General features: G+C 42.1%; 1 protein-coding gene across 1 annotated transcript in view; it reads left to right on the plus strand.

The window, feature by feature from the left end:
• The first annotated feature begins 469 nt into the window (after positions 1-469).
• The window catches only part of LOC124044051 (5-hydroxytryptamine receptor 2A-like), a 40,673-nt gene continuing 15,926 nt past the window's right edge, over positions 470-25,216 (plus strand). The window contains exons 1-2 of the mRNA XM_046363406.1: positions 470-2,054; positions 20,864-21,064. Coding sequence (XP_046219362.1) covers positions 1,571-2,054; positions 20,864-21,064 — 685 coding nt within the window. The 5' untranslated portion in view covers positions 470-1,570. The remainder of the gene's footprint in view (positions 2,055-20,863; positions 21,065-25,216) is intronic.

Consider the following 25,216-nt stretch of genomic DNA (forward strand, 5'->3'; position numbering starts at 1 on the left):
CGGTCTACCCATTTCGACGTCCGTTACAGTATGTGAGAGACCCAAGAGTGGGAGGAATGAGGTGGTCCTTCGGTGGGCACAACAGGGTGCTCTCTTGCTCTGTGGTACTTGGCACAGACACTGCTCAAAAAGACCCCTGTATGCACACTATGCTGCCTGGATTCAACTGATTTCTCACTGCGAAGCAATACCTTTATGAGCTCTCACAGAACAACTCCTAAAGCTACTGTGTGTAAACTGAAGACCTACCCTGGAATGTGCCAGGAGGGAGAGCTGCCTGAAATACAGTACAGAAAGCCTGCCCTGTGTGAGAGTGACAGAGAGAGAGAGAGAAGAGAGGGAGACCGAGAGAGAGTGAGTGAACCAGGAAGAGAGAGAGAGATGCATGGAAAGGGGAGCAGAACAGAGAGAGTGAGGCAGGGAGAGCGAGAGGCAGGGAGAGAGAGAGAGGCAGGGAGAGTGAACAAGAGGCAGGGAGAGAGAGAGAGAGAGAGAGAGAGAGAGAGAGTGAGGCAGGCAGGCAGGCAGGCAGAGAGAGAGCATGTGAGTGTGTGTGTGAGGGAGAAGAAACGGCACACAGTGGAGTATTGCTCAGTGACTGGTGGCTGAGGTGAGGTGTAAAGCTGTAGGGGACTTTCTAATAATCAGGGGACCTGAAGACCCTGTCTTTTGTCAAAGAGGAATCAAAACGATATCGGCTCTGTAGAGGCTGGACTAAAGGGCTGAAGGAATATGGAAGAAAAAAAGGAGAAACGGAATAAAGGTAGAGGAATGTTTTCAGTGTGACTTTTTCCCAAACCACCATTTTCCATCCATCACATCCGGCGAAACTCACCACCTTCCCAGCACAGAGGGCGGACCTGGCTGGAAGTGTGTGTGTGACAGTAAGAAAGGGAGGAAGAGTGTCTGTGACACCTGTCATCACTCATTATGCTGTTGATCCATTTCCATAGCACTGACACACACAGGTGCAGTTCTTAGCGAGCGCAGCAGAGACACCTGAGAATTTTCTGACAAACACATACCTCCTGTCTCATCTTCTCCATTGAAATGACGATGTCAGGTTTAAACCGAGCGGTCGCTGCCTTCTGACAGTGTGGATACCTTCTGTCCAAACTGGCACACGGGAGTTGAGCACATTCTTATCATTATACTTTCCTGATTTCAAATGGATTCAACCTCTTTGATCAACAGGTAATAATGTGGACCTGAGAAAAGGATTGAATGTGAGATATCGTGCTTAGGGTATTTGCCCTCCGGTTTGGAATACTTGGAACAGAGCGAAAGTCATAGAGCTCTCTATTGTTCATTTTTTTTGCTAAGTTATTGTCCGTCCGTCATTAGCTACGACTACTTGAATAATTAACCGAGGTGAAGTCTGTACCCATGGACAGCCTTCTCTGACTTAATCCCACGTAGTTGAACACTGACAGACGTTATGAGGGTTGACTTTGAGCTCTGAGCATGTGGAGACTCTTAAGGACCAGATCTATCCCTCTCTGCTCCTCTCTCACCACGTAACAGACTTGGAAGAGTTAGTGTGCCATTGTAAGGGACGTGCTGGAGGTGTATGGCGACTGACATAATGAACCTGCATGGGAACGTATCGGAGTTGATCTCTTCTGCCGTCAGAGCCATAACGCTTCCGTCCTTTGACCCCGACCCTGACCCTTGGCCTAACGGTCCAGAGAGACTTCTAGGAAATGAAAGCAGGAATTTTTCAAATGGGTGTAACGGGAATGATGTCGGCAATGTGCATGACTTTCCGCCAGGCAACTGGACGCATAGCGGCAAGGTTTACAGTGATGGAGCAAGGATTCTGGCATCATCGCAGTGTGTGAAGGGGATGAAAGCAGTGGACAAGAACTGGGCTGCTTTGCTGATCCTGGCGGTCATTGCCGTTACAGTGACGGGTAACATCCTGGTCATCATCGCAGTGTCTCTGGAGAAGAAGCTCCAGAACGCCACCAACTACTTCCTGATGTCGCTGGCTGTCGCCGACATGCTGCTGGGCATCCTGGTCATGCCCATCTCCATGGTGACAATTCTCTATGGTGAGTTCCAGCTCAAGTTCAAAACTTTGTCTCATTGTTTGGTTAAACATTTACATTTGTCTTTGGCTTGCACACGTAAAGACGTACAAAAAAAAACAGAAAACAGAGAATGACATCATAATACTTAAAGTCTATAAACAAGAGTGTGTTTTGTATATTTGACACTTACGTTACTGTTCTCAGATTTTGTATTCATAATAACGACCGTGAAGCTATAACTGAGACCTGTGCTGACACAAGCAACTAACATAGACAATCACCCATAAAACCCAATACAAAACAGGCTACCTAAATATGGTTCCCTATCAGAGACAATGACTAACACCTGCCTCTGATTGAGAACCATATCAGGCCCAAACACAGAAACAGACAAACTAGACATCCAACATAGAATGCCCACTCAGATCACACCCTGACCAAACAAAACATAGAAACATACAAAGCAAACTATGGTCAGGGTGTGGCAATTTGACTGTACAGGATTTGGTTGTCTAACCTAGCTATCTTAAGAAGAATGCAGGTACTGTAAATCGCTCTAGATAAGAGCATCTGCTAGATGACTAAAATGTCAAATGTAAATGTTTTACATACAGATCTCCTATTACTGTATTGATGTCACAAATGTATCATGTGTACAGTTCTTTATTAAAAATGTCATTATTTGTTACATTTGACTGTGTAAAACCTAGCAGTACTACTTATTTCTCTGAGTGAGGCATATAGCATTTTGAAAAAAAAACTGATTATTTGTCTCTGAAATATAACCATTAAGTGATATATTTTATATAAATATGTCTGTCATTGAACAACCCCATACAATGATTAGATAGTGAAAAAAAAACACCAATCTCTTTCATATTTTATTTAAACAATAAAAGCTCATTTACCTACATTTCTGAAAATGGATATATAGTGTTTTTGAATGTAACTCTTCATTTATTTATAGTAGTATTTAGTATGTATTTCATATTTATTAGGATCCCAAATTAGCTGCTGCCGAGGCAGGCGCTTCTCTTTCTGGGGTCCAAACAGGAAACAATGTCTGTGTGTTTCTTCACAGTCCCTGTTGTGCCACGAGGTGTTCATTTATCTGGTTATTGAATCTGGTTTTTATTACTAGCTTGAGTTACCTGGGGTGGCAGAGAGTTTCATTTGGTCATGGCTCTATTTAATACTGTTTGCTTCCCAGCCTCTGTTCTGGACCTGGGGACTGTGAAGAGACTTCTGGTTGCACGTGTTGTTTGATGTCGATGAGTGTCCGAACTGTGTGCCAACTGCTTGTACAGATATTGTCAACACCTCGCACAAAGACCAACAGTGATGCAGTAAATCTCTCCTCAACTTTGAATGAGGAGAGATTGAAATGCATGTCATTGACATTCACCTTCCGTGTACATCTAAATGCAATGCATGCTGCTCTCTTCTGGACAAACTGCAATTTGTGTATGTTTTTCTAGCCTAAAAACTGTTTGGTCGACTAAGATGTCAAGAAATCAGTCCTCTTTCCTATTTTAGTAACCATTGAGTCTATATGTTTTCACCATGATAACTTGCTATCTAGGGTAACAGCCAGCAGTTTAGACTCCTCAATTTGCTCAATCGCCACATTTTTCAATTATAGATCCAGATGAGGTTTAGGTTTGTTTGAGTGATTTGTCCCAAAAATAATGCTTTTAGTTTTTGAGATATTTAGCACCAGCCTATTTCTAGTTACTCAATCTAAAACTGACTGGAGCTCTACGTTAACTTCTCTAGGGTAGGGGACAGCATTCAGAATTTCGGATGAAAAGCGTGCCCAAATTAAACTGCTTGCTACTCAGGCCCAGAAGATAGGATATGCATAAAATTGGTAGATTTGGATTTTAAAAAACTGTTAAAATAGTGTCTGTGAGTATAACAGAACTGATTTGGCAGGTGAAAACCTGAGAAAAATCCATCCAGGAAGTAGGATTTATTTTTGTTTTGTAGTTTTCTATTCAATGCCATTTCAGTATCCATTCAAATTGCAGCTCCTATGCCTTCCACTAGATGTCAACAGTCTTTAGAAATGGTTTCAGGCTTGTATTCTGAGTGGACCCTGCAGTGTCACAGAGCTTTTTCATGCGCGCGACCGAGAGAGTGCCTTTCTTGTTTACCTTTTATATTGAGGACGTTATTGTCCGGTTGAAATATTATCGATTATTTAGGCTTAAAACAACCTGAGGATTGAATATAAACATTGCTTGACATGTTTCTATAAACTTTACGGATACAATTAGGATTTTTTGTCTGCCTGTTGTGACTGTGTTTGAGGCTGTCGATTACTGAAGAAAACGCACAAACAAAATGGAGGTTTTTGGATATAAAGAGAGACTTTATCGAACAAAACAAACTTCTGAGTGCAACCATATGAAGATCATCAAAGGTAAGTGATTAATTTGATCTCTATTTCTGACTTGTGTAACTCTTCTACTTGGCTGGTTACTGTTTGTAATGATTTGTCTGCTGGGCGATGTTCTCAAATATTCGTACGGTATGCTTTCGCCGTAAATCCTTTTAAAAATCTGACACCGTGGTTGGATTCACAAGAAGTTCATCTTTAAACCTATGTGAAATACTTGCATGTTATCTGAATTTGTATAATAACTATTTCTGTATTTGAATTTGGCGCTCTGCAATTTCACTGGATGTTGGCCAGGTGGGACGCTAGCATCCCACATTTTACTGTTGATAAGGCAGAGGATGGTTAAGGCAGTTAATCCATAACATGTTTTTTTCAGCAATGTGTTATGATCAATGATATTGAAAGCTGCACTGAAGTCTAACAATCTCCCAAAATCTTATTATTATCAATGTATGCTGGAGCTGACATTCTTCATTGTTGTATTGTACAGAATTAGTTGGTTGTTTAACATTATTATTAAAATTGTTAGAATGATTAAGTCATGCGTGGAACCTCCAGCTGTTTGTTTTTTCACAAGTGGCTCAATAAGAAGCAGAGAAATATTTGGAGAATTTCAATTCAATACATTTTGTGGTTGTGGTTTTGCAATGTGTTGATATTTTGGTTATATTTATATGCTATATACACCGGCTAGTTTATTACCGACACCAACCTGTTCACAAAAATGTATCGCTCCTACAGGCAGTGAGTCACATGGCTGTGGCTTGTAATATAAAGTAGACAGACAGGCATCTTGTTACTGTTCTATTGAACGTTAGCATGGCCATAACAAGTGACCTAAGCAACTTTGAGCGTGGTACAGTATGAGCACCGGTGCCAGGAGCACCGGATCCAGTATCTCAGAAACATCCGCCCTCCTGGGCTTTTCACGCACAACAGTCTCTAGGGTTTGCCGAGAAAGGTGTGACAAACAAAAAACATCCAGTCAGCGGCAGTCCTGTGAGCGAAAATAGCTAGTTGAAGAGAAAGGTCGAAGAAGAATGGCAAGAATCTTGTAAGTTCACAGGCGGTCCACAAACAGAACGACAATGGTGTGCAGAAAGGCATCTCGGAATGCGCAAATTGTTGATCCTTATCACAGATTGTCTATATTGCAGCAGATGACCACACAGGTTCCACTACTATCAGTTCAAAACAAGAAGAAGCGGCTCCAGTGGACACGCAATCACCAACACTGGACAACTGATGAGTGGAAAACCATCACCTGGAACCTGACAGCGAGTTCAGTTTACTTGATTGACCTGCACAGTCCCCAGACCTCAACCCAATAGAACATATTTGACATGAGATGGAACTGGCTGTTCACAGCATGAATGTTGAATTATTTTTTCCCCCTTTATTTAACTAGGCAAGTCATTTAAGAACATATTGTTATTTACAATGACTGCCTACCCCGGCCAAACCCTAACCCGGAAGACGCTGGGACAATTGTGCACTGCCTTATGGGACTCCCAATCACAGCTGGTTGTGTTACAGCCTGGAATTGATGCCGCTAGCACTGAAATACAGTGTCTTAGACCACTGCGCCACTCGGAAGCACCTATGTACCGCCGTCCAATCTGCAGCAACTGTGGAACGGTTCCGACATTGTGTAGAATGCTCCGAAAGAATTCAGGCTATTTTGGAGGCTAGGCCGGGTCTGACCCTGTTCTAGACGGGTGTATCTAATAATCTGGTAGCATTGAAAGTACCAATTACTGGGATTGTTACTGAATATGGGCTATATTGCGATCATCCCTTAGAGCGATCTTTACTCTGGAAGCTGGATAGACATGTACAGTGGAAGCTGTCAGATATTTGCCTATATGGCTTTGTATACCCCATCTGATCTGGTGAACACACCACATACCCACAATGCTTTGTGCAAGTACTGAATGTCACCAACATTTTTTTCACCTGAAACATGGAGTGGAGAGGACTCTCTCTGAATAGAGTGCTGACTCTCTCTGAATAGATCTCTCTCTCTCTCTTTCCCAGCTTCTCGAGGGATTGGAGTTAGACAGTCTGTTGTTTCCTAAGTCCCTCGCTGTGCCTTTCTAAATGTGTAAATGTCACAAGTCTGCTTTTATAAGGAGCTTTAAGCCCTAAGTAGAGACCTCATTTGCATGAAAACGAGGGAGTGTAGTAAATGAGTCTGAAGGAAGTGTGCTTCTGTGAAAAGTACGACCTCTGCTGCTTATTAGATGTTCCCCTTTAATAAGCAGACAAAAGAACTCATTAAACGTTGGGATGCCAACAGAAACTCGTCAGATACTTTGTCATTATTTTCTTGTGTTGCTACTTTGTCGCTAAATTGCCCACAGTGGATTGGATTCATCTGGCACATGAAAAGACTGAGCAAACAGAGAATCTTTTCATTACAGAGAGAACAACAACTGTATTACAGGCCTGTCTGTCTATTACATGATGTTGGGGATTAGATGTCTTGATTCTTATGAATGCATATAAATGAGGTTTTACCCTTTGAACAGTGTCCAGAGTCAACCAATAATTTATTAGCTTGCCATTGCTATAGATTATGTGAGGGTTTATTAATTGTCTGCCTTTCGGTGATGTGACACCAGATTACAGCCCCATAGGGCTCTGATTCAAGGTAGGGTAGAAGATGAACATGAAAAGTCTCACCTGCCAGCCATTCTTAGAAGGCTTGCGAGATTAAGGCCTTCATGGTCCACTGAGTTATAATCAATCACTCTGTTTTATGGACACTTTTAACTGGGCTGAGTAGACACCAAAGGCGACGTCTGGATGTTCATGAGAACTGAGTACTCTGTTATGGTCTTAATAGAGGTTAGCCAGACCCTCCAGTCCTGTCCTGTGGGACTGTTAGGAAGACAGCACCTTTCTTCAGCCTCGCCACTCATTTAGCTCTACTGCCCTCTGGAAATAAGGAAATGATTTCATCTCTTTATTGATTTGTCTCTCTCTCTTCTCGGTTATGTCAGGATCCTGATACCTGGTCTGTGTCTCCCACCTCCACCACTTTCATGGCTTTAATTGCTCTCCTTTCCTTTGCTTTGTTTTGCTTACACTCATGCACTGTTTCGCTCTTAGAGGGGTGCATGACAGAGAAAAACAGAGACCTCTTTTCAGAGTTTGTGTTTTTGAAGACAGACATTTTTGACAGGCAGGTATGCCATGTTCTCTTGCCGATGCAGTAAGTGTGCTCTAGTTTCTTGGTGTTGTCTAGATCATGACATAAAGAATGAATCATTGTCTTCCTACTGGGCACATATCAGTTCACCGTTTAGTTTTGTTTGACTTTAAGTTGATTTTCATGTGAAATCAAAACATTTAATTTAGGTAAAAGTTAGTTGAAAAAAGACGAAATGCCCTTATGTTTATTTTTTGCAAATCCAATTAGTTTTCCATGTTGATTCAACGTCATCGCATAGATTTTCTGGGGCTGAAATTACGTGGAAACGACGTTGATTCAACCATTTTTTGCGCTTGTCGGTTATGACTAATGCTTAACTAAGGGGAAATGTGTTTCATATAACCCCGTAAAATCCTTTGACCCTCGCTCTTTAGACTGTCTTTATAGAAGAAGATTACCCCCTTGGTAAAAATAGACCTAATCCCCTGGGTGATGGACTAGAGAGGGAGGGAGAGAGAGAGAGAGAGAGAGAGAGAGAGAGAGAGAGAGAGAGAGAGAGAGAGAGAGAGAGAGAGAGAGAGAGAGAGAGAGAGAGAAGAGAGAGAGAGAGAGAGAGAGAGAGAGAGAGAGAGAGAGAGATGAGTGGTTTTGTGGTTAGGGAGAAAACTTGGTTTGTGCTCAGACGTTTAGCCAGACACGGGGGAAATTTCAGGTCAAGCCAGCAGCAGCAAAACAAGATTCAAAAGAGCAGCCAGCATGAGGATTAGGGTGGCAGGTAGCCTAGCGGTTAAGATCGCTGGGCCAGTAACCGAAATGTCACTGGTTTGAATCCTAAAGCTGACTAGGTGAAAAATCTGTTGATGTGCCCTTGAGCAAGGCACTTAATTGCTCCTTTAAGTCTCTCTGGATAAGAGTGTCTGCTAAAGGACAAAAAAATGAAGGAAAGACTGAGTCTCAGCAGCTTCCTCTCAGACACAACCAAACACAAAACAAAGCCTTGTCATTATCTGCTCTCAGAGAACCAGATGTGTTAGCAGGGCAAAAGAGGGGTATACAACAATGCAGGCTCAAGGAGTTAGCCTGTTAACTTGCTTAAATATATAGATATATTTTTAAAGATATAAACTTCAAATGGGCATGGTCTACTTAACAACCAAAAACACATACAGTATGTACATTTCTGGTTGTTTATCGAAGTTAGCTGGCTAACTCATCGATGCTGCTTTGTAGTATACCCCTCAGGTAAATCACAGACGGAGAGATACAAGAGGAGGAAAATAAACAAATTGGTTTCTAGGGCAAAATACAAGAGATGGGAATGATAGAGTTCCTGATGCTTCAATCAATGGAGGGACTGGGAGAGAAACATCTGAATGAGAGAAAGAGACAGAGGGAAGAGACAGAAGCCCTGTTTATACCCGGTTTTAACTTGCATCCTTTGTCCTGATCTTGTCCACATTCTGAATATGCCCACATTTTTAGAAAGGTGTAGACAATCAAAAGACACATTGTGATCTGATTGTGATCAGATCATCCTGCCCACCTCTGGAGATAGTCAGACACACATTGTGTCTGGATATCTTACAAGTGTCGACATATTGGGATAGAGAAACTATTTAAATCATCATTACTTTGCCCTCTAAAATCATTGGCAGGTGGTACCATTGACCGAGAACATCAATGTGTCTTACAATAAATAAATAAATATTATTTTGAAAGAATAGCTGTGAAATAATTTGCATAAGGGACCAGGAAACCTGTTCACAATGCAGACACAGTGGACAGATAACAGACACACTGTAATACCACGCGTAAACACATTTTGGGAAATGTGGGCAAAATTAGAATGTAGACAAGATCAGGACAAAGGACACATGTTAGCACTAGGTATAAACGGGACTAGAGAGGGACAAGAGAGAGCGAGAGAGAGAAAGGGAGAGAAAGAGAGAGACAGAGAGAAGAGGAGGCTGACTGAGTGTATAGGTGTTTGATACAGGAGCAGTTTGAGAAAGGATTTAGAAAACAGACCCGAGAAAGAGAAATGGAGAGATCAAGAGAGGCGAACATCTTTTCTTGCTTATCCTCCCACCGTTATTTGAGCTACATAACTACCCTCATTTGGGGTTCTTTGGTACATGATGTCATAGTCATGGATATTTGATAGTTTGTTTCTGATCCACTGTTTATGCGTCTGTATTATTGGTACAGGCCCCGTGTTTCAAATTCTACCTACTGGAGCCCACCAACGCTTTACTGTGTAAATGCTGCAGTTAGAGGCAGAGGTAGTGGATTGGGGGATGTATTTATTTATACGGCTCTGTGTTTATTTTTGGAGTCTCTGACTGCTTCCAGTCCTCCTCAAACTAGTTATAAAACCCTATTACACCAACGTCAAGACCAGGAATGGGGGCATCAACCATGACAGATTGTACACATGCATGCACCGCACACGCACACGCACACACACACACACACACACACACACACACACACACACACACACACACACACACACACACACACACACACACACACACACACACACACACACACACACACACACACACAGAGTCAGTATTGGGTTTTAAGAACCTGGTATCAAACACAAAAAATACTGCTATTAAACCCCAGAATAATACAGGATATCAGTAATGAACACTGTATCCACGGTGATAGACAATTTGGGAACACGTCATACATAAATGCTGTTACCAGGGTGATGATGAACCCCAATTTAAATCCCAAATGGCTAGTTGCCATGACTCTCATCCATTGACTCAAGCGTTGTAACTATTGGCCTCACTGTGTGAGGTGTGCAAGTGTGACATATACTGCATTGTACTCTCAGAGTCGTCGTTAAGAAATCTCAGTTATCCAAACTATGAACCTGTGGACCAGACATCAGTTACTGATGACTGAAAAATGGTCTTTGGTTGGGTGAAAATGAATGCAGAACACTTTATGACATAAATAGTATGGCACACAGTAGATGGACTGTACGTGTCAGCTTCATTCTCTGAATATTATGTGGAATTGTAGAATGTGTAAATAATGTAGAAAGACGTGGTGTCTTTCCTTCTATTTGGGCATTTCTCTGACATGTGTGAGGGTATAGATTGTAACTACAGGTGTTGTGGTGAAGCTAATCCGAGGTTTCCAAATGAACTGGGATTCAAGCCCAGTCAGAATACCCAGGATGACTGCTGATGTTACCTGAAACACCAAACTGCAGCAAAAGTCAAAGGTCTCAGAGGAAATGAGTGAATTAGAGACAGAAGGAGAGACAGCGCAATAGACACATTGAGAGACAGAGCGAGAGACAGACATGGACAGACAGAAAGAGACGACTACCTCCTGTCACGTTCTGACCTTTATTTTCCTTTGTTTTGTCTTTATTTAGTATGGTCAGGGCGTGAGTTGGGGTGGGCAGTCTATGTTTGTGTTTCTATGTTTTTTTTCTATTTCTGTGTTTGGCCTGATATGGTTCTCAATCAGAGGCAGCTGTTTATAGTTGTCCCTGATTGAGAACCATATTTAGGTAGCCTGGGTTTCACTGTTGGTTTGTGGGTGTTTGTTTCCGTGTCTGTGTTTGTCACCACACGGGACTGTTTGGGTTTGGTTTTCGTTATTGTTCACATTTATTGTTGTGTATTTCTTAGTGTTCAGTTGATGTTTTATAATAAATGATATGGACACTTAACCACGCTGCGTTTTGGTCCGATCCCTCCAATCTGGCGTTACACCTCAACTGTCTGCTCCGATCCACTGTATTCTTTCCTACATTTTCTCATTGGTTATTGTGTTTTGTTGCTTTGCGTTCGTGTCAAGGTCAGTGGTCACAGGGCTATGAAATGATGTATGTGACTCTCAGTCACTCTAGTACATTCTACAACATTCTACAATCACTCTATAACCATGTTAGATTTGTTTAAATTCAACAACAAAATTGTACCTTGCATTCATGCCAATAAAGCATTTGAAATGAAACAATTAAATCAAGAAAGACAACAAGAGAGACATAAACAGAATATACAGAAACAAACTTACAAGAGCCTTAGTAGGATAATTGGGTTTTCCAAACTTTTTCCTGAAGCGATTACCCAGCTCGCACATAACGTTCTGAGAACCATATGTTCCTTAGAGCTTATTGAGAGCGTTGTTGTTCTATGGTTATTTGGCATACAACCTTCCCACAACCTTCTGGGAATGGTGCTTCACATTGGGCATAGTTGCTTCAAAATGGGTAAAAACTGTTTGTATCAATGTTGGTTACATGTTATTTCAACCCCCCAAAATATTGAATAAATGTGCAAAAGTGATTGGATTTGCAAAAAGTAATCAACTTAAGGGCATTTTGTTTGAATTCACATTAGTTGAAAACTCAACTAAATTCAAATTAAACGTTGAATTTACGTCTGTGCCCACATGCACACTGATTTAAAGCAACGGTATTCTAAGGATATGCTTGTTTAAAAATTCCGCAGCTGCAATTAAAAAATAATAATCTTAACAATGAAATAAATAGGTGACCCTGAAAGCCGATAGGACTCGCCATAATAACCAATCTGCAGAAGGGACAAGTGAAGACAGATGGACGTTTAAATTAGACGTTCATTCATACTGCCTCTATTAGGCCTATTATTACTGAACCCCATAGGGTGTAATGCAGCAACTTCTTCACAGGTTACGTTACGTTCTTTTCCCCCTCATCAATCTACACACAACACCCCACAATGACAGAGCAAAAACAGGTTTTTAGAATTTTTTGCAAATGTATTACATATAAAAATCTAAAATATCACATTTACATAAGTATTCAGACCATTTACTTAGTACTTTGTTGAAGCACCTTTGGCAGCAATTACAGCCTCGTGGCTTCTTGGGTATGACGCTACAAGCTTGGCACACCTGTGTTTAGGGAGTTTCTCTCATTCTTCTCTGCAGATCCGTCGCACAGCTATTTTCAAGCCTCTCCAGAGATTTATGGTCCGTCGGGTTCAAGTCCTGGCTTTGGCTGGGCCACTCAAGAATATTAAGAGACTTGTCCCGAAGTCACACCTGCGTTGTCTTGGCTGTGTGCTTAGGGTCGATGTCGTGTTGGAATGTGAACATTCGCCCCAGAGTGCTCTGGAGCAAGTTTTCATCAAGGATCTCTCTGTATTTTTCTCCGTTTATCTTTCCCTCGATCCTGACTTGTCTCCCAGTCCCTGCCGCTGAAAAAGATCCCCCCCAAAGCATGATTCTGCCAGAACCATGCTTCACCGTAGGGATAGTGCCAGGTTTCCTCCAGAAGTGACGCTTGGCATTCAGGCCAAAAATGTCAGTCTTTGTTTCATCAGACTGAGAATCTTGTTTCTCATTGTATGAGAGTCCTTTAGGTGCCTTTTTTCAAACTCCAAGAGAGCTGTCATGTGCCTTTTACTGAGGAGTGGCTTCCGTCTGGCCACTCTACAATAAAGGCCTGATTGGTGGAGTGCTGCAGAGATGGTTGTCCATCTGAAAGGTTCTCCTATCTCCACAGAGGAACTCTGGAGCTCTGTCAGTGTGACCATCGAGTTCATGGTCACCTCCCGGACCAAGGCCCTTCTCTTCTGATTGCTCAGTTTGGCTGAGTGGCCAGCTCTAGGAAAAGTCTTGGTGGTTCCAAACTTCTTCCATTTAAGAATGATGGAGGCCACTGTGTTCTTGGGGACCTTCAATGCTGCAGAAATGTTGTTAGTACCCTTCCCCAGATCTGTGCATTGACACAATCCTGTCTCTGAGCTCTACTGACAATTCTTTCGACCACATTGCTTGGTCTTTGCTCTGACAAGCACTGTCAACTGCAGGACCTTATAAAGACAGGTGTGTACCTTTCCAAATCCAATCAATTTAATTTACCACATGTGGACTCATGAAAATTCTCAAGGATGACCAATAGAAACAAGATGCACCTAAGCTCAATTTTGAGTCTCATAGTGTCATGTCCTGACCTTAGAAAGCCTTTATTTTCTATGGTGGAGTAGGTCAGGGTGTGACTGGGGGTGTTCTAGGCATAATCAAAATGACACTTGACTAGCTAGGTTTCCATCCTATTGGCGACAGATTTTCAAGCGAATATTCTTCATTAAAACTATGCCATTTCAGAGTTTCCTTCAGGAAATTTTAGCACCAGACAACATGACAGGGAAGATTTTAATGCACCAGACATTTAATACATTTACCAGACACCCATATGCATTCAGATCCAGTCTGGTGCAGCCAGCACCATCAATAAACAAGGGATATTGGCCAAGTGAGCCACATTTACATTACCTTAAAAACAGCCTATAACAAATTACAAAGACATTATTCATTGTGTTTCGATGTGTAGCACTTGTATTGGTTTTTAGGCTACTTTCCTTAAACAATAATTGTTTTAATCCAAATGTATCATTTTAAAAGGCTAACTGATTATTAGAAAAACCTTTTGAAATTATGTTAGCAGAGTTGAAAATGTTTTTTCTGATTAAAGAAGCAATAACACTGGCCTTCTTTAGACCAGTTGAGTATCTGGAGCATCAGCATTTGTGGGTTCGATTACAGGCTCAAACTCGTCAGTCTATTCTTGTTATGAGAAATGAAGGCTATTCCATGTGAGAAATTGCCAAGAAACTGAAAATCTCCCTTCACAGAACAGCACAAATTGGCCCTAACCAGAATAGAAAGAGGAGTGGGAGGCACCAGTGCACAACTGAGCAAGAGGACAAGTACATTAGAGTGTCTAGTTTGAGAAACAGACGCCTCACAAGTTCTCAACTGGCAGCTTCATTAAATAGTACCGGCAAAACACCAGTCTCAACATCAACACCAAAGACGTAACTCCGGGATGCTAGCCTTCAATAAGAAAAAAGGCACAACCATCCCCAAAGCAAAATATATATATATATATAAAATAAGTTTGACAACACTCCCCTGTTTTAGACCACCCCTGCCCCCAGTAAATGTTGATCCGTCCCTTAACTGGCCTGAATTGAGTTTGAGTTTATTTTATTTTTACAGGCACAGTGCACATTAATCAACGTTTCAGTAAAAGTGCCGGTTTTAGCCAGCCGGCTAACTTTCAACTGCAGTCCCTGGGCAGGTTATTAAAAACATTTACAATATAGACAATCATTGAGCAGTGAGCACACACAGAGCAACATAGGACAAGCAAGATGTAGCATACATACAGCATAGGACAAAAAGCAGCAAGACAAAATTTATAAAAGCAACAAAGTGTTTCCACACCTCACAAGCCACAGAAAACAGACAACATGGAAAGCGGCAACACACAGCTAAGGACCATGTTCACAAATCTGATTGACCTTTAGCCATGTCTTCATGCATTTTGTGAAAGTGTGATATGTGGTGCAGTTATGTGTGTCTGATGGCAGTGTATTCCAGACATGGGAAGCTCTCACAGAGAAAGCTGATTTACTAAAGGTGCTTTTCCTTAAGGGAACTATACAGTCACCTCTCATGGCAGACCTTGTGGATCTGCTTCCATATGTTTGGGTTTTCTGTTTAACAAAAATACTGAGTGGAGGGGGAGCCAAGCCATTTAGGATCTTGAATACAAGACATGCGTCGGTGTATTGCACAAGACTTTCCCAACTCAGGAGCTCATGCTTTCTGAGGATGTAACAGTGATTATGGCTATTGGGCTTCCTATCAAGCACTTTGAGAGCCTGTTTGTAGACAGACTGAATAGGTTTTAATATTGTATAGCAAGCTTGGGCCCAACTAGTCAAGCAGTATGTTAAGTGGGGGAGTATCATAGATTTGAAGTACAGTTTTGCTACCTCTGTAAGTCAAACAATTTCGTATAAATGGGAAATTAGCTAGGTTGAATTTGGTTATTTGAATTACCTTTATCACATGCTTTTTAAAAGAGAGGTTGGAATCAAGTATGATGCCAAAGTACTTAAAATCAGATACCACCTGGAGCTTCTCCCCTGACACATATACATCTGGCTCAGTAGCATCTGTTGCCTTCTTTGTGAAGAACATGCAAACAGTTTTTTTCACATTGAGATGCAAACACGAGTCACTGAGCCACTTTGTAACCTGGACCATTACAGTAGTGAGTTCGTGTGCAGCTTGTTGTTTGCTCTTTGCATGCACATATATCACTGTATCATCTGCATACATTTGAACTTCAGACCCAGTACAGACAGAAGGCAGATCATTAATGTACAGGCTGAACATGAGAGGCCCCAGTATTGACCCTTGGGGCACGCCCACGTCATCGCTAAGAGTGGGCGACAGTTCATTGCTCACTCTGACACACTTAGTACTGCCTTCAAGGTATGATTTTATCCATCTCAAGGCATCGGGGGAAAAGTTGAACTTGGACAATTTTGAGATGAGAATCTCATGGTTAACAGTATCAAAAGCCTTCCTTAGTTCCAGAAACACAGCCCAAAAAAACGACCCCTTTGTCCATCTTGGACTTCACATTTTCCAGAAGAAAGCAGTTGGCCGTTTCTGTGGAGTGTTTCGCTCTGAAGCCAAACTGCATGGAGTGTAATGTGAAGGAGCTGTTGTTGAGGTGGGCGATCAGTTGTTCTGCTACACACTTTTCAACAACTTTTGACACCACAGGTAGTATACTAATGGGCCTGTAGTTATTCACGTCAGCAGGGTCGCCTGTTTTAAAGATGGCCATTATTATGGCCGACTTCCATACCCTTGGAAACACCCAGAGACCAATAGATGTGTTGGTGACCTTAGTAATGGGGCCAATGAGTGACTTTAGTGAGCTAATCACCTTGTTCACCTTTGACTCAGAAACCTCCCTTATGATGAAGATAGGTTGAGCGTCATTCACTAGCACTGAGCCCAAGAAACCAGGGGAGGGGTTCTGTGTCAGTACCCTGACAGAATCAATAAAGTAGGAATTGAAGGCTATTGCTATTTTGACGGCATCCTGTGTTAGATTGTTATTCACCATGATTTCTAGTCTTTTGGCAGTGTTACTATGGTCTTTCCCTGTTAACTTTTTTAGATAATCCCAGATCAATTTAGAATTTCCCTTTGCTTCACCAACTATGTTAATAAAAAAGTTTGCCTTGGCCTGTCTGACTTCTTTCATCACCTTATTTCTCGACATGGTAAACCTACGTCTGTCATGCTCTAATTTGGATCTTAGGGCTATTTTGAGAGCATAATTTCATTCTTTCATCAATTTCCAGATTTCTCCATTTAGCCAAGGAAGAGTTTTCTTTTGGCCAGGTTTGGATTTGATTTTCTTTAGGAAACCATTTATTGTAGTCTGGATTGTGGATAGAAAAACCTGACTATCAGCTTCCACGTCTGTATAGGACAAGAGATCATTCCAGTTAATTCCCTTAATTGCGTTTTCAAAATAGTTTAATTCAATCCTAGGTATTCTTAGTTGATCCGGCTTTCTAACAGTAGAGAGGTTAAACCTGCTCTTAGACAGCTTTCTGGCTATACGTGTCAGATTATGATCTGATAGCCCAGTAACCATATTGAATGAGTTAGTCACTCTCTCTGGTTTATTACTGAACACCAAATCAATCTGTGTTTTAGAGCAACGAGTCACCCTCGTCGGCCCTTTAACTAGCTGTGTAAGGTCATTGGTGAAGATCATAAGACATGTCTGTTACAAGTGGGAAGAGATGGTTAGATTTTTCGCCCCATCAGATCACATTTTCATCAAATATGCAAGGTTACAGTGATTTTAATTGAATTTCAGTTTCCATGCATCATTTACAAACGGTTTAAGTTACGCCCACGCATCTCAAGTTTGGATTCGGCCCACAGAAAATATAAGGTCGCATAGGATCTCATAAAAACACCGCCACATGTCTGCGGGTTACCCGGCTGGTTAGTCACTCAGCTCGTCACCTCTCACCCCCATGTGACGTGTTTGTTTGGGCTGTACTGTTCAGCAAATTGATGATCAGCAAATTGCCTTCTACTCTCTTCTCTCTCAGAGCTTTCCATATTCACCCTCTCTCTCTCATCTCCAATTATCTCCATCTCTTCTTCTCAAGACACACCTGAAGATGAATAGAAGCGCTGCATTATTATTACGAACACATTTCCTGGCTGTTTCAACATCATACACACAGTCACATGGTCTGACGGTGTGTTTCTAGGTTCTGAACAGAATGTAATAACTGTGAATGTAATCTTCTCAAAAGGAGCAGGCCTCCTGCTGTTCTGAATAAGAATCACAATCTTCCAGCTAATATACAGGATTGGTTGTTGTCAGAACACATACATTATGTTGGAATAACCTGTCATTGTGTCAAGATTTTTACCCCATTGTACTGACCCTGGTGGAATAGAGTTCTGTGAGCTTTCATGTCAATTAGTTTATTTCACGTGTACGTGGAGAGATTTAGGGTTTATAAAGGCAGACTCATTCTTTATGGTAATGACTGTGACGAGCACCTTTTAGAATTTCTTTGATGTAGAGCGGTAGAGAGGTAGAGAGAGAGAGAGGAGGAGGAGGAGAAGGATAGAAAGGGAGAGACAGAGAGATTACAGAGAAACATGAGAAATACACTATTTACAATTCACCACTGACATACAGGATGGCAGCCCTGAGGAAGTAAATAAGATCGGGTTAGAGAGAAAAACCCTGTTCTCTATGCTGGGTGGGTCCACATAATTTAACAGATCCTTTAGCGGTCTCTGGAGCGACTCTTTATGTCTGAGTCGTTGATGAAAAACTTGGTGTATATACAATTTGTGGTCATGCAGGTCTCTAGCTCTCCATCTCTTTGTTTTCTCTCCATCTATGCCCCTCTCCTCTCACTTTATCTTTTACTCGTCCTCTTTCCCTTTCTCTACCACTCTTCTCCCCCTCTCTCCCTCCACCCTGCTCTCTGTTTGGTAGGAAACACAAATCCAGCTTTGGTCAGGGGGAAGGCAAGAAAGCCTGAAGCTGTCAGCAAGTTTGAGGAGAAAAGCTCTTTCATTTATCTCCAGTGCCCAGATTGATGCCCCTGCCAATATCTGTATGAGAATATACAGCCTCCCTCTGTGGATAAAGGCTCCTTCCCTGGATTCCCTGCCTCTGGGCTCTCTTCTGCTTCCGTCAGTCAATATTGTCTTGTTTCCCGTTTTTACCCCACTGGGTACAGCAGGCGGACAAGCGGAAAAAAAATAACTTAACCCGACTTGTCCTCTTTCTTAGGGTGTTCAGACGAGCGTGTGCACTTCTCTGCCGGAGCTGTGAAATGCTACAGTGTCAAGAGTTTTTGAAAGGAGTGAAAATAGGTCCCTTTTCAGCAGACTTCTTTTCAAAAAGTGTTGAAGGGTAATTCACTGTGGTTCTCTGCCTAGCCTTAGACCAACATCATGGCTGCAGGTCAGAAAGACTCGTTTAGGCTAAATCCTACAGGGTGGGATGGAGCCAAATCAGGCAGGCTCTGCTGGTCATACACTACACGACTTCTAAAATCTTAACTTGCTCACATTTTCCCAAATATTTAATTCCATCCATCATCTACCCCAGCATGCGTGTGCTCGCATTACACGATGATTCCCTAGTTGATCCTGCCTTGCTTTTCTCACTTTTCGTAGGGAAAAAATGTTGACATGTAAACAGTAAGCTGTTTTATTAGTGTGCACATTGTTGTGTAGAAACATCAAAAAAGAGACAGAGGTACAGAATATAGAGTTGTATAAAATAATAATGGGGCCATTTGCACGTCCTTGTGCCCCTTGTGGGTCGAGATTTCACTTAAGGACCAACCAAATGGTCTAAATGAGCAAAATCCGGAGCACCGGATTTCTCTCCACAGCTCAACCTTCTGTCTTCCATCAACTCGGTCCACAACTTGCATGTTGTTGTTGTTTTCCTCTTCACTATCAATGTTTTGGTCTCACATGCTGAGTGCTCATTGGCTATTGGCAGCAGTCCTTGCCAAATCCCATTGTAGCACAAGATGCACAACCAACATATCAGGATATCCGACAGGGGTCTGGAGAACAGAACAGACATCATCGGTGCGTCCTTGACCCGCCCAATGTACTGGTCCTAGCCCAAGTTCATAGGATTTCACCCCGATCATGAAAGTTCATGGCAAAAACGTGTAGGGAATGTACTAGACTATACAGACCACAGGAGGCACATCATCATCATTATAAGATCCTAATCTACAAACATAGACTGGGTCCATTTTCATCCCCCTTTCCTTTTTCTTCCCTTCATCCATTATGGCACTCAGATGGGCAGACCAAAATATCAAATATGATAGAGAAGTGAATGCTGGGACAGCTTGAGGTCTAATGACTTCCCACTTCAGAGAGGTGAGAGAGGTGAGAGAGAGGTAAGAGATGGAGAGAGAGGTGAGACAGAGAGTTGCTGATAAAAAGATGTAGAAAGAGGCATTAGCATTGCTGGAGGTCTAATCCCTTTCCACCTCCATGGGAGATGAAAGAGAGAAGTGAGAAAGAGTGATGAAGTGGGCTGACAGAGAGAGAGGGAGAGACAGAGAGATAGAGAGGAAGGAAGAGAAAGAGAGAGACATAGGGCTGTCAGTCCGTGACAATCAGTCCAAATAAACACGCTTTACGTAAGGCTCTCCTTCAGGAGAGAGGAGAGGAGCGAGGGAGTCTGTGACCTCCCAACAGAGAGAAAGAGAAATAGAGGAGGATAAATTGGAGAATAGAGAAACAGTGTAACTACCACATCTGACTGTGCATGCCAACAGTGAGATTCCCTATCTCCAGCTTATTATCACATTCTAATGCCTGGTCTTTATTCTGTACTTTTACTGTGTACTCTTTTCATTTGGAGGTTGTATTTAGTTGTGTCTGTATGGGGGATGTAGCTACAGTTTCTGAAAAGATAGGGCACAGGGGCTTCTCTAAACGGCCTTGTACATTTTGAGAAAGGCTGCTTTGCGCTGTGTTTGTGAACCTCAGACTTACTTTAAAACACACACACACAAGCTATGTTTTAGAGGGTTTGGAGGTGTTCCACGCATCTGAGTCATTCTATTTTATGTGTTTTGGTCACCTCATAAGAAGCTTTTTAGTTGCTATTACTACCCAACAACTCTTATTAAAACTCCACTGTCTCTGCAAATGCATTTTACAACTAACACCAATTCCATAAAAAAATGTGGTAGGTGCTGAAAGTCTCACATATATCTTGTAACTGGTATTCCCATTACAAGACAGGGTTGCTGTAATTGGTGTTTAATTTCCTCTGTAAAAAAAAGTACATCCGCAAAAAAACAATTTTCCAGAGTTCATTGAGTGTTCCCTGTGTCCCCCCTACAGACCACTGGTGGCCCCTGCCCTCGGACCTGTGCCCTATCTGGATCTACCTGGATGTGCTGTTCTCCACAGCCTCCATCATGCACCTGTGTGCCATCTCTCTGGACCGCTACATCGCCATCAGAAACCCCCTCCACCACAGCCGCTTCAACTCCCGAACCAAGGCTCGCCTCAAGATCATGGCTGTCTGGACCATCTCTGTGGGTAAGAGACTGGAAGGAAGACAAGCCTGCACAAGTAAATGATGCCTCTTACTTTAGAGAGAGGGAAAGAGAAAGAGAGAGTGAGGAAGAAGAAGAGAGAGCATGTGGGTCTTTCTATAAATAATGGGGCCCAATGTGTGACATTGGGATCAACATTTCAAAATGGTTTGAAACAAAAATAAAAAGGATTTTCGTGCAGTTCCACATGTGCACTGAGAGGAATAAGTGTGAATATATGCAAATTGGCCCATAACTCCAGCTATACAACAACATAGAACTAGGACTATAATCCTTTAAGCAGGGTTCATTAAGACATTGGCAAGTCAAATTCAAGGACTTTCAGAGACTTTTCCAAGTACTTAATTGTTATGACCTCAATGTTATACAATTGTATCATTTACATAATTGTACATATAGCCCTAATATATAACATCCTCCATTACCACTTTAAGAATAATGCATTTAGGCCAAAAAGGCCAACAAGTAGGGAGGGCATTAGCACTAAGAATATTTTTTTTTAAATGTGGGCCTTGCCAATGCATTGATTTTCTAATTATTATTACATTCTAAAATATGTGAAAATATATGGGACATTACCTGACTAAATAAATTGGATGCGTGCATTCTGCATTCTCTCAACCAGCTTTATTATGGCAAGAGCATCTCAAATAAGCAAAGACTTTAAGACATAAAGGTCCGTCAATGCGGAAAATTTCAAGAACTTTGAAAGTTTCTTCAAGTGCAGTCGCAAAAACCATCAAGAGTTATGATGAAGCTGTCTCTCATGAGGACCACTACAGCAAAGGAAGACTACAGGAAAGGAAGACTACAGCAAAGGAAGACTACAGGAAAGGAAGACCCAGAATTACCTCTGCTGCAGAGCATAAGTTCATTAGAGTTACCAGACAGATCTCAACATCAACTGTTCAGAGGAGACTGTCGTGAATCAGGCCTTCATGGTTGAATTGCTGCAAAGAAATCACTACTAAAGGACACCAGCAATAAGAAAATGCTTGCTTAGGCCAAGAAACACAAGCAATAAACATTAGACCAGTGGAAACCAGTCCTTTGGTCTGAGTACAAATTAGAGATTTTTGTTTGCAACCGCTGTGTCTTTTTGAGAGGCAGAGCAGGTGAACGGATGATCTCTGCATGTGTGTGTAACAGTATAGCTTCCGTTCGTCTCCTCGCCCCTACCTGGGCTCGAACCAGGAACCCTCTGCACACATCAACAACTGACACCCACGAAGCATCGTTACCCATCGCGCCACAAAAGCCATGGCCCTTGCAGAGCAAGGGGAACAACTACGTCAAGGTTGAAACGCTATTAGCGCGCACCTTGCTAACTAGTTAGCCATTTCACATCGGTTTCACTCACCCCCTCCTTTTCTGCAGCAACCAGTGATCCAGGTCAACAGCATCAATGTAACAGTATAGCTTCCGTCCCTCTCCTCACCCGTACCTGGGCTCGAACCAGGGAACCTCTGCACACAGACAACAGTCACCCTCAAAGCATTGTTACCCATCGTTCCACAAATCCCCAGACCTTGCAGAGCAAGGGGAACAACTACTTCAAGGTCTCAGAGCGAGTGACGTCACGGATTGAAACACTATTATCGCGCACACTGCTAATTAGCTAACCATTTCACATCGGTTACATGAAGCATGGAAGAGAAAGTGTGATGGTGTGGCGGTGCTTTACTGGTGACACTGTAGGTGATTTATTTAGGATTCAAGGCACACTTAACCAGTGTGGCTACCACAGCCTTCTGCAGTGATACGCCATCCCATCTGGTTTGCCCTTAGTGGGACTATCATTTGTTTTTAAACAGGATAATGACCCAAAACACACCTCCAGGCCGTGTAAGGGCTATTTGACCAAGAAGGAGAGTGATAGAGAGCTGCATAAGATGACCTGGCCTCCACAATCACCCGACCTCCACCCAATTGAGATGGTTTGGGATGCAGCCAACAAGTGCTCAGCATATGTGGGAACTCCTTCAAGACTGTTGGAAAAACATTCCACATGAAGATGGTCGAGAGAATGCCAAGAGTGTGCAAAGCTGTCATCAAGGCAAAGGGTGGCTACTTTGAAGAATCTCAAATATAAAATATATTTTGATTTGTGTATCACTTTTTTGTTTACTACAAGAATCCATATTTATTTTTTATCTTTATTTAACCAGATATGCTAGTTGAGAACAAGTTCTCATTTACAACTGCGACCAGGCCAAGATAAAGCAAAGCAGTGCAACAAAAACAACACAGAGTTACACATGGGATAAACAATCGTACAGTCAATAACACAATATAAAAATCTGTATACAGTGTGTGCAAATTAAGTTAGGAGGTAATTCAATAAATAGGTCCCAGGCGGCAAAGCAATTACTATTTAGCAGTTTACACTGGAGTGATATATGTGCAGATGAGGATGTGCAGGCAGAAACACTGGTGTGCAAAAGAGCAGAAAAACAAAAACAAATATGGGGATGTGGTAGGTAGTTGGTTGCATGGGCAATTTACAGATGGGCTATGTACAGGTGCAGCGATTGGTAAGCTGCTCTGACAGCTGACGCTTAAAGTTAGTGAGGGAGATATAAGTCTCCAACTTCAGAGATTTTTTTGCCATTCGTTCCAGTCATTGGCAGCAGAGAACTGGAAGGAGAGGCAGCCAAAGGAGGTGTTGGCTTTGGGGGTGACCAGTGAAATATTATCTGCTGGAGCGTGTGCTACGGGTAGGTGTTGCTATGGTGACCAGTGAGCTGAGATAAGGTGGAGCTTTTTACCTAGCCAAGACTTATAGATGACCTGTAGCCAGTGGGTTTGGCGACAAATATGTAGCGAGGACCAGCCAATGAGAGCATACAGGTCGCAGTGGTGGGTAGTATATGGGGCTTTGGTGTCAAAACGGATGGCACTGTGATAGACTGCATCCAATTTGCTGAGTAGAGTGTTGGAGGCTATTTTGTAAATGACATCACCGAAGTCAAGGATCAATAGGACAGTCAGTTTTACGAGGGTTTGTTTGGCAGCATGAGTGAAGGAGGATTTGTTGCGAAAGGGTAAGCCGATTCTAGATTTAACTTGGATTGGAGATGCTTAACTTCTTATGGCTGGGGGAGCAGTATTGAGTAGATTGGATGAATAAGGTGTCCAGAGTAAACTGCCTGCTACTCAGGCCCAGAAGCTAAGATATGCAAATCATTAGTAGATTTGGATAGACAACACTCTGAAGTTTCTAAAACTGTTTGAATGATGTCTGTGAGTATGACAGAACTCATATGGCAGGCAAAAACCTGAGAATAAATCCAACCAGGAAGTGGGAAATCTGAGGTTTGTAGGTTTTAAAGTCTTTGCTTATCCAATATACAATGTAAAAATTTGGTTCAATTGCACTTCCTTGGGCTTCCACTAGATGTCAACAGTCTTTAGAACGTTGTTACAGGCTTCTACTGTGAAGGGGGAGCGAATAAGAGCTGTTTGAGTCAGGTGTCTGGCAGAATGCCATGAGCAAAGTCAGGCGCCCGCCCGTGAGAATGAGCGGCGCTCCTTTTCATTTCTAAAGACAAAGGCATTGTCCGGTTGAAACATTATTGAAGATTTATGTTAAAAACATCCTAAAGATTGATTCTATACATCGATTGACATGTTTCTACGAACTGTAATATAACTTTTTGACTTTTTCTCTGGACTAAGTGCCTGCGCCACTTGAATTTGGATTTGTGAACTAAACGCGCGAACAAAAAGGAGGTATTTGGACATAAATAATGGACTTTATCAAACAAAACAAACATTTATTGTAGAACTGGGATTCCTGGGAGTGCATTCCGATGAAGATCATCAAAGGTAAGTGTATATTTATAATGTTATTTCTAACTTCTGTTGACTCCACAACTTGGCAGGTATCTGTATGGCTTGTTTTGGTGCCTGAGCGCTGTACTCAGATTATTGCATGGTGTGCTTTTTCCGTAAAGCTTTTTTGAAGTCTGACACAGCGGTTGCATTAAGGAGAAGTTTATTTTTAATTCCATGTATAACACTTGTATTTTCATCAACATTTATGATGAGTATTTCTGTAAATTGATCTGGCTCTCTGCAAAATCATCGGATGGTTTGGAAGCAAAACATTACTGAACATAACGTGCCATAGAAC

This window comes from Oncorhynchus gorbuscha, linkage group LG09 (genome assembly GCF_021184085.1).
Source record: "Oncorhynchus gorbuscha isolate QuinsamMale2020 ecotype Even-year linkage group LG09, OgorEven_v1.0, whole genome shotgun sequence".
Classification (NCBI taxonomy): Eukaryota; Metazoa; Chordata; class Actinopteri; order Salmoniformes; family Salmonidae; genus Oncorhynchus; species Oncorhynchus gorbuscha.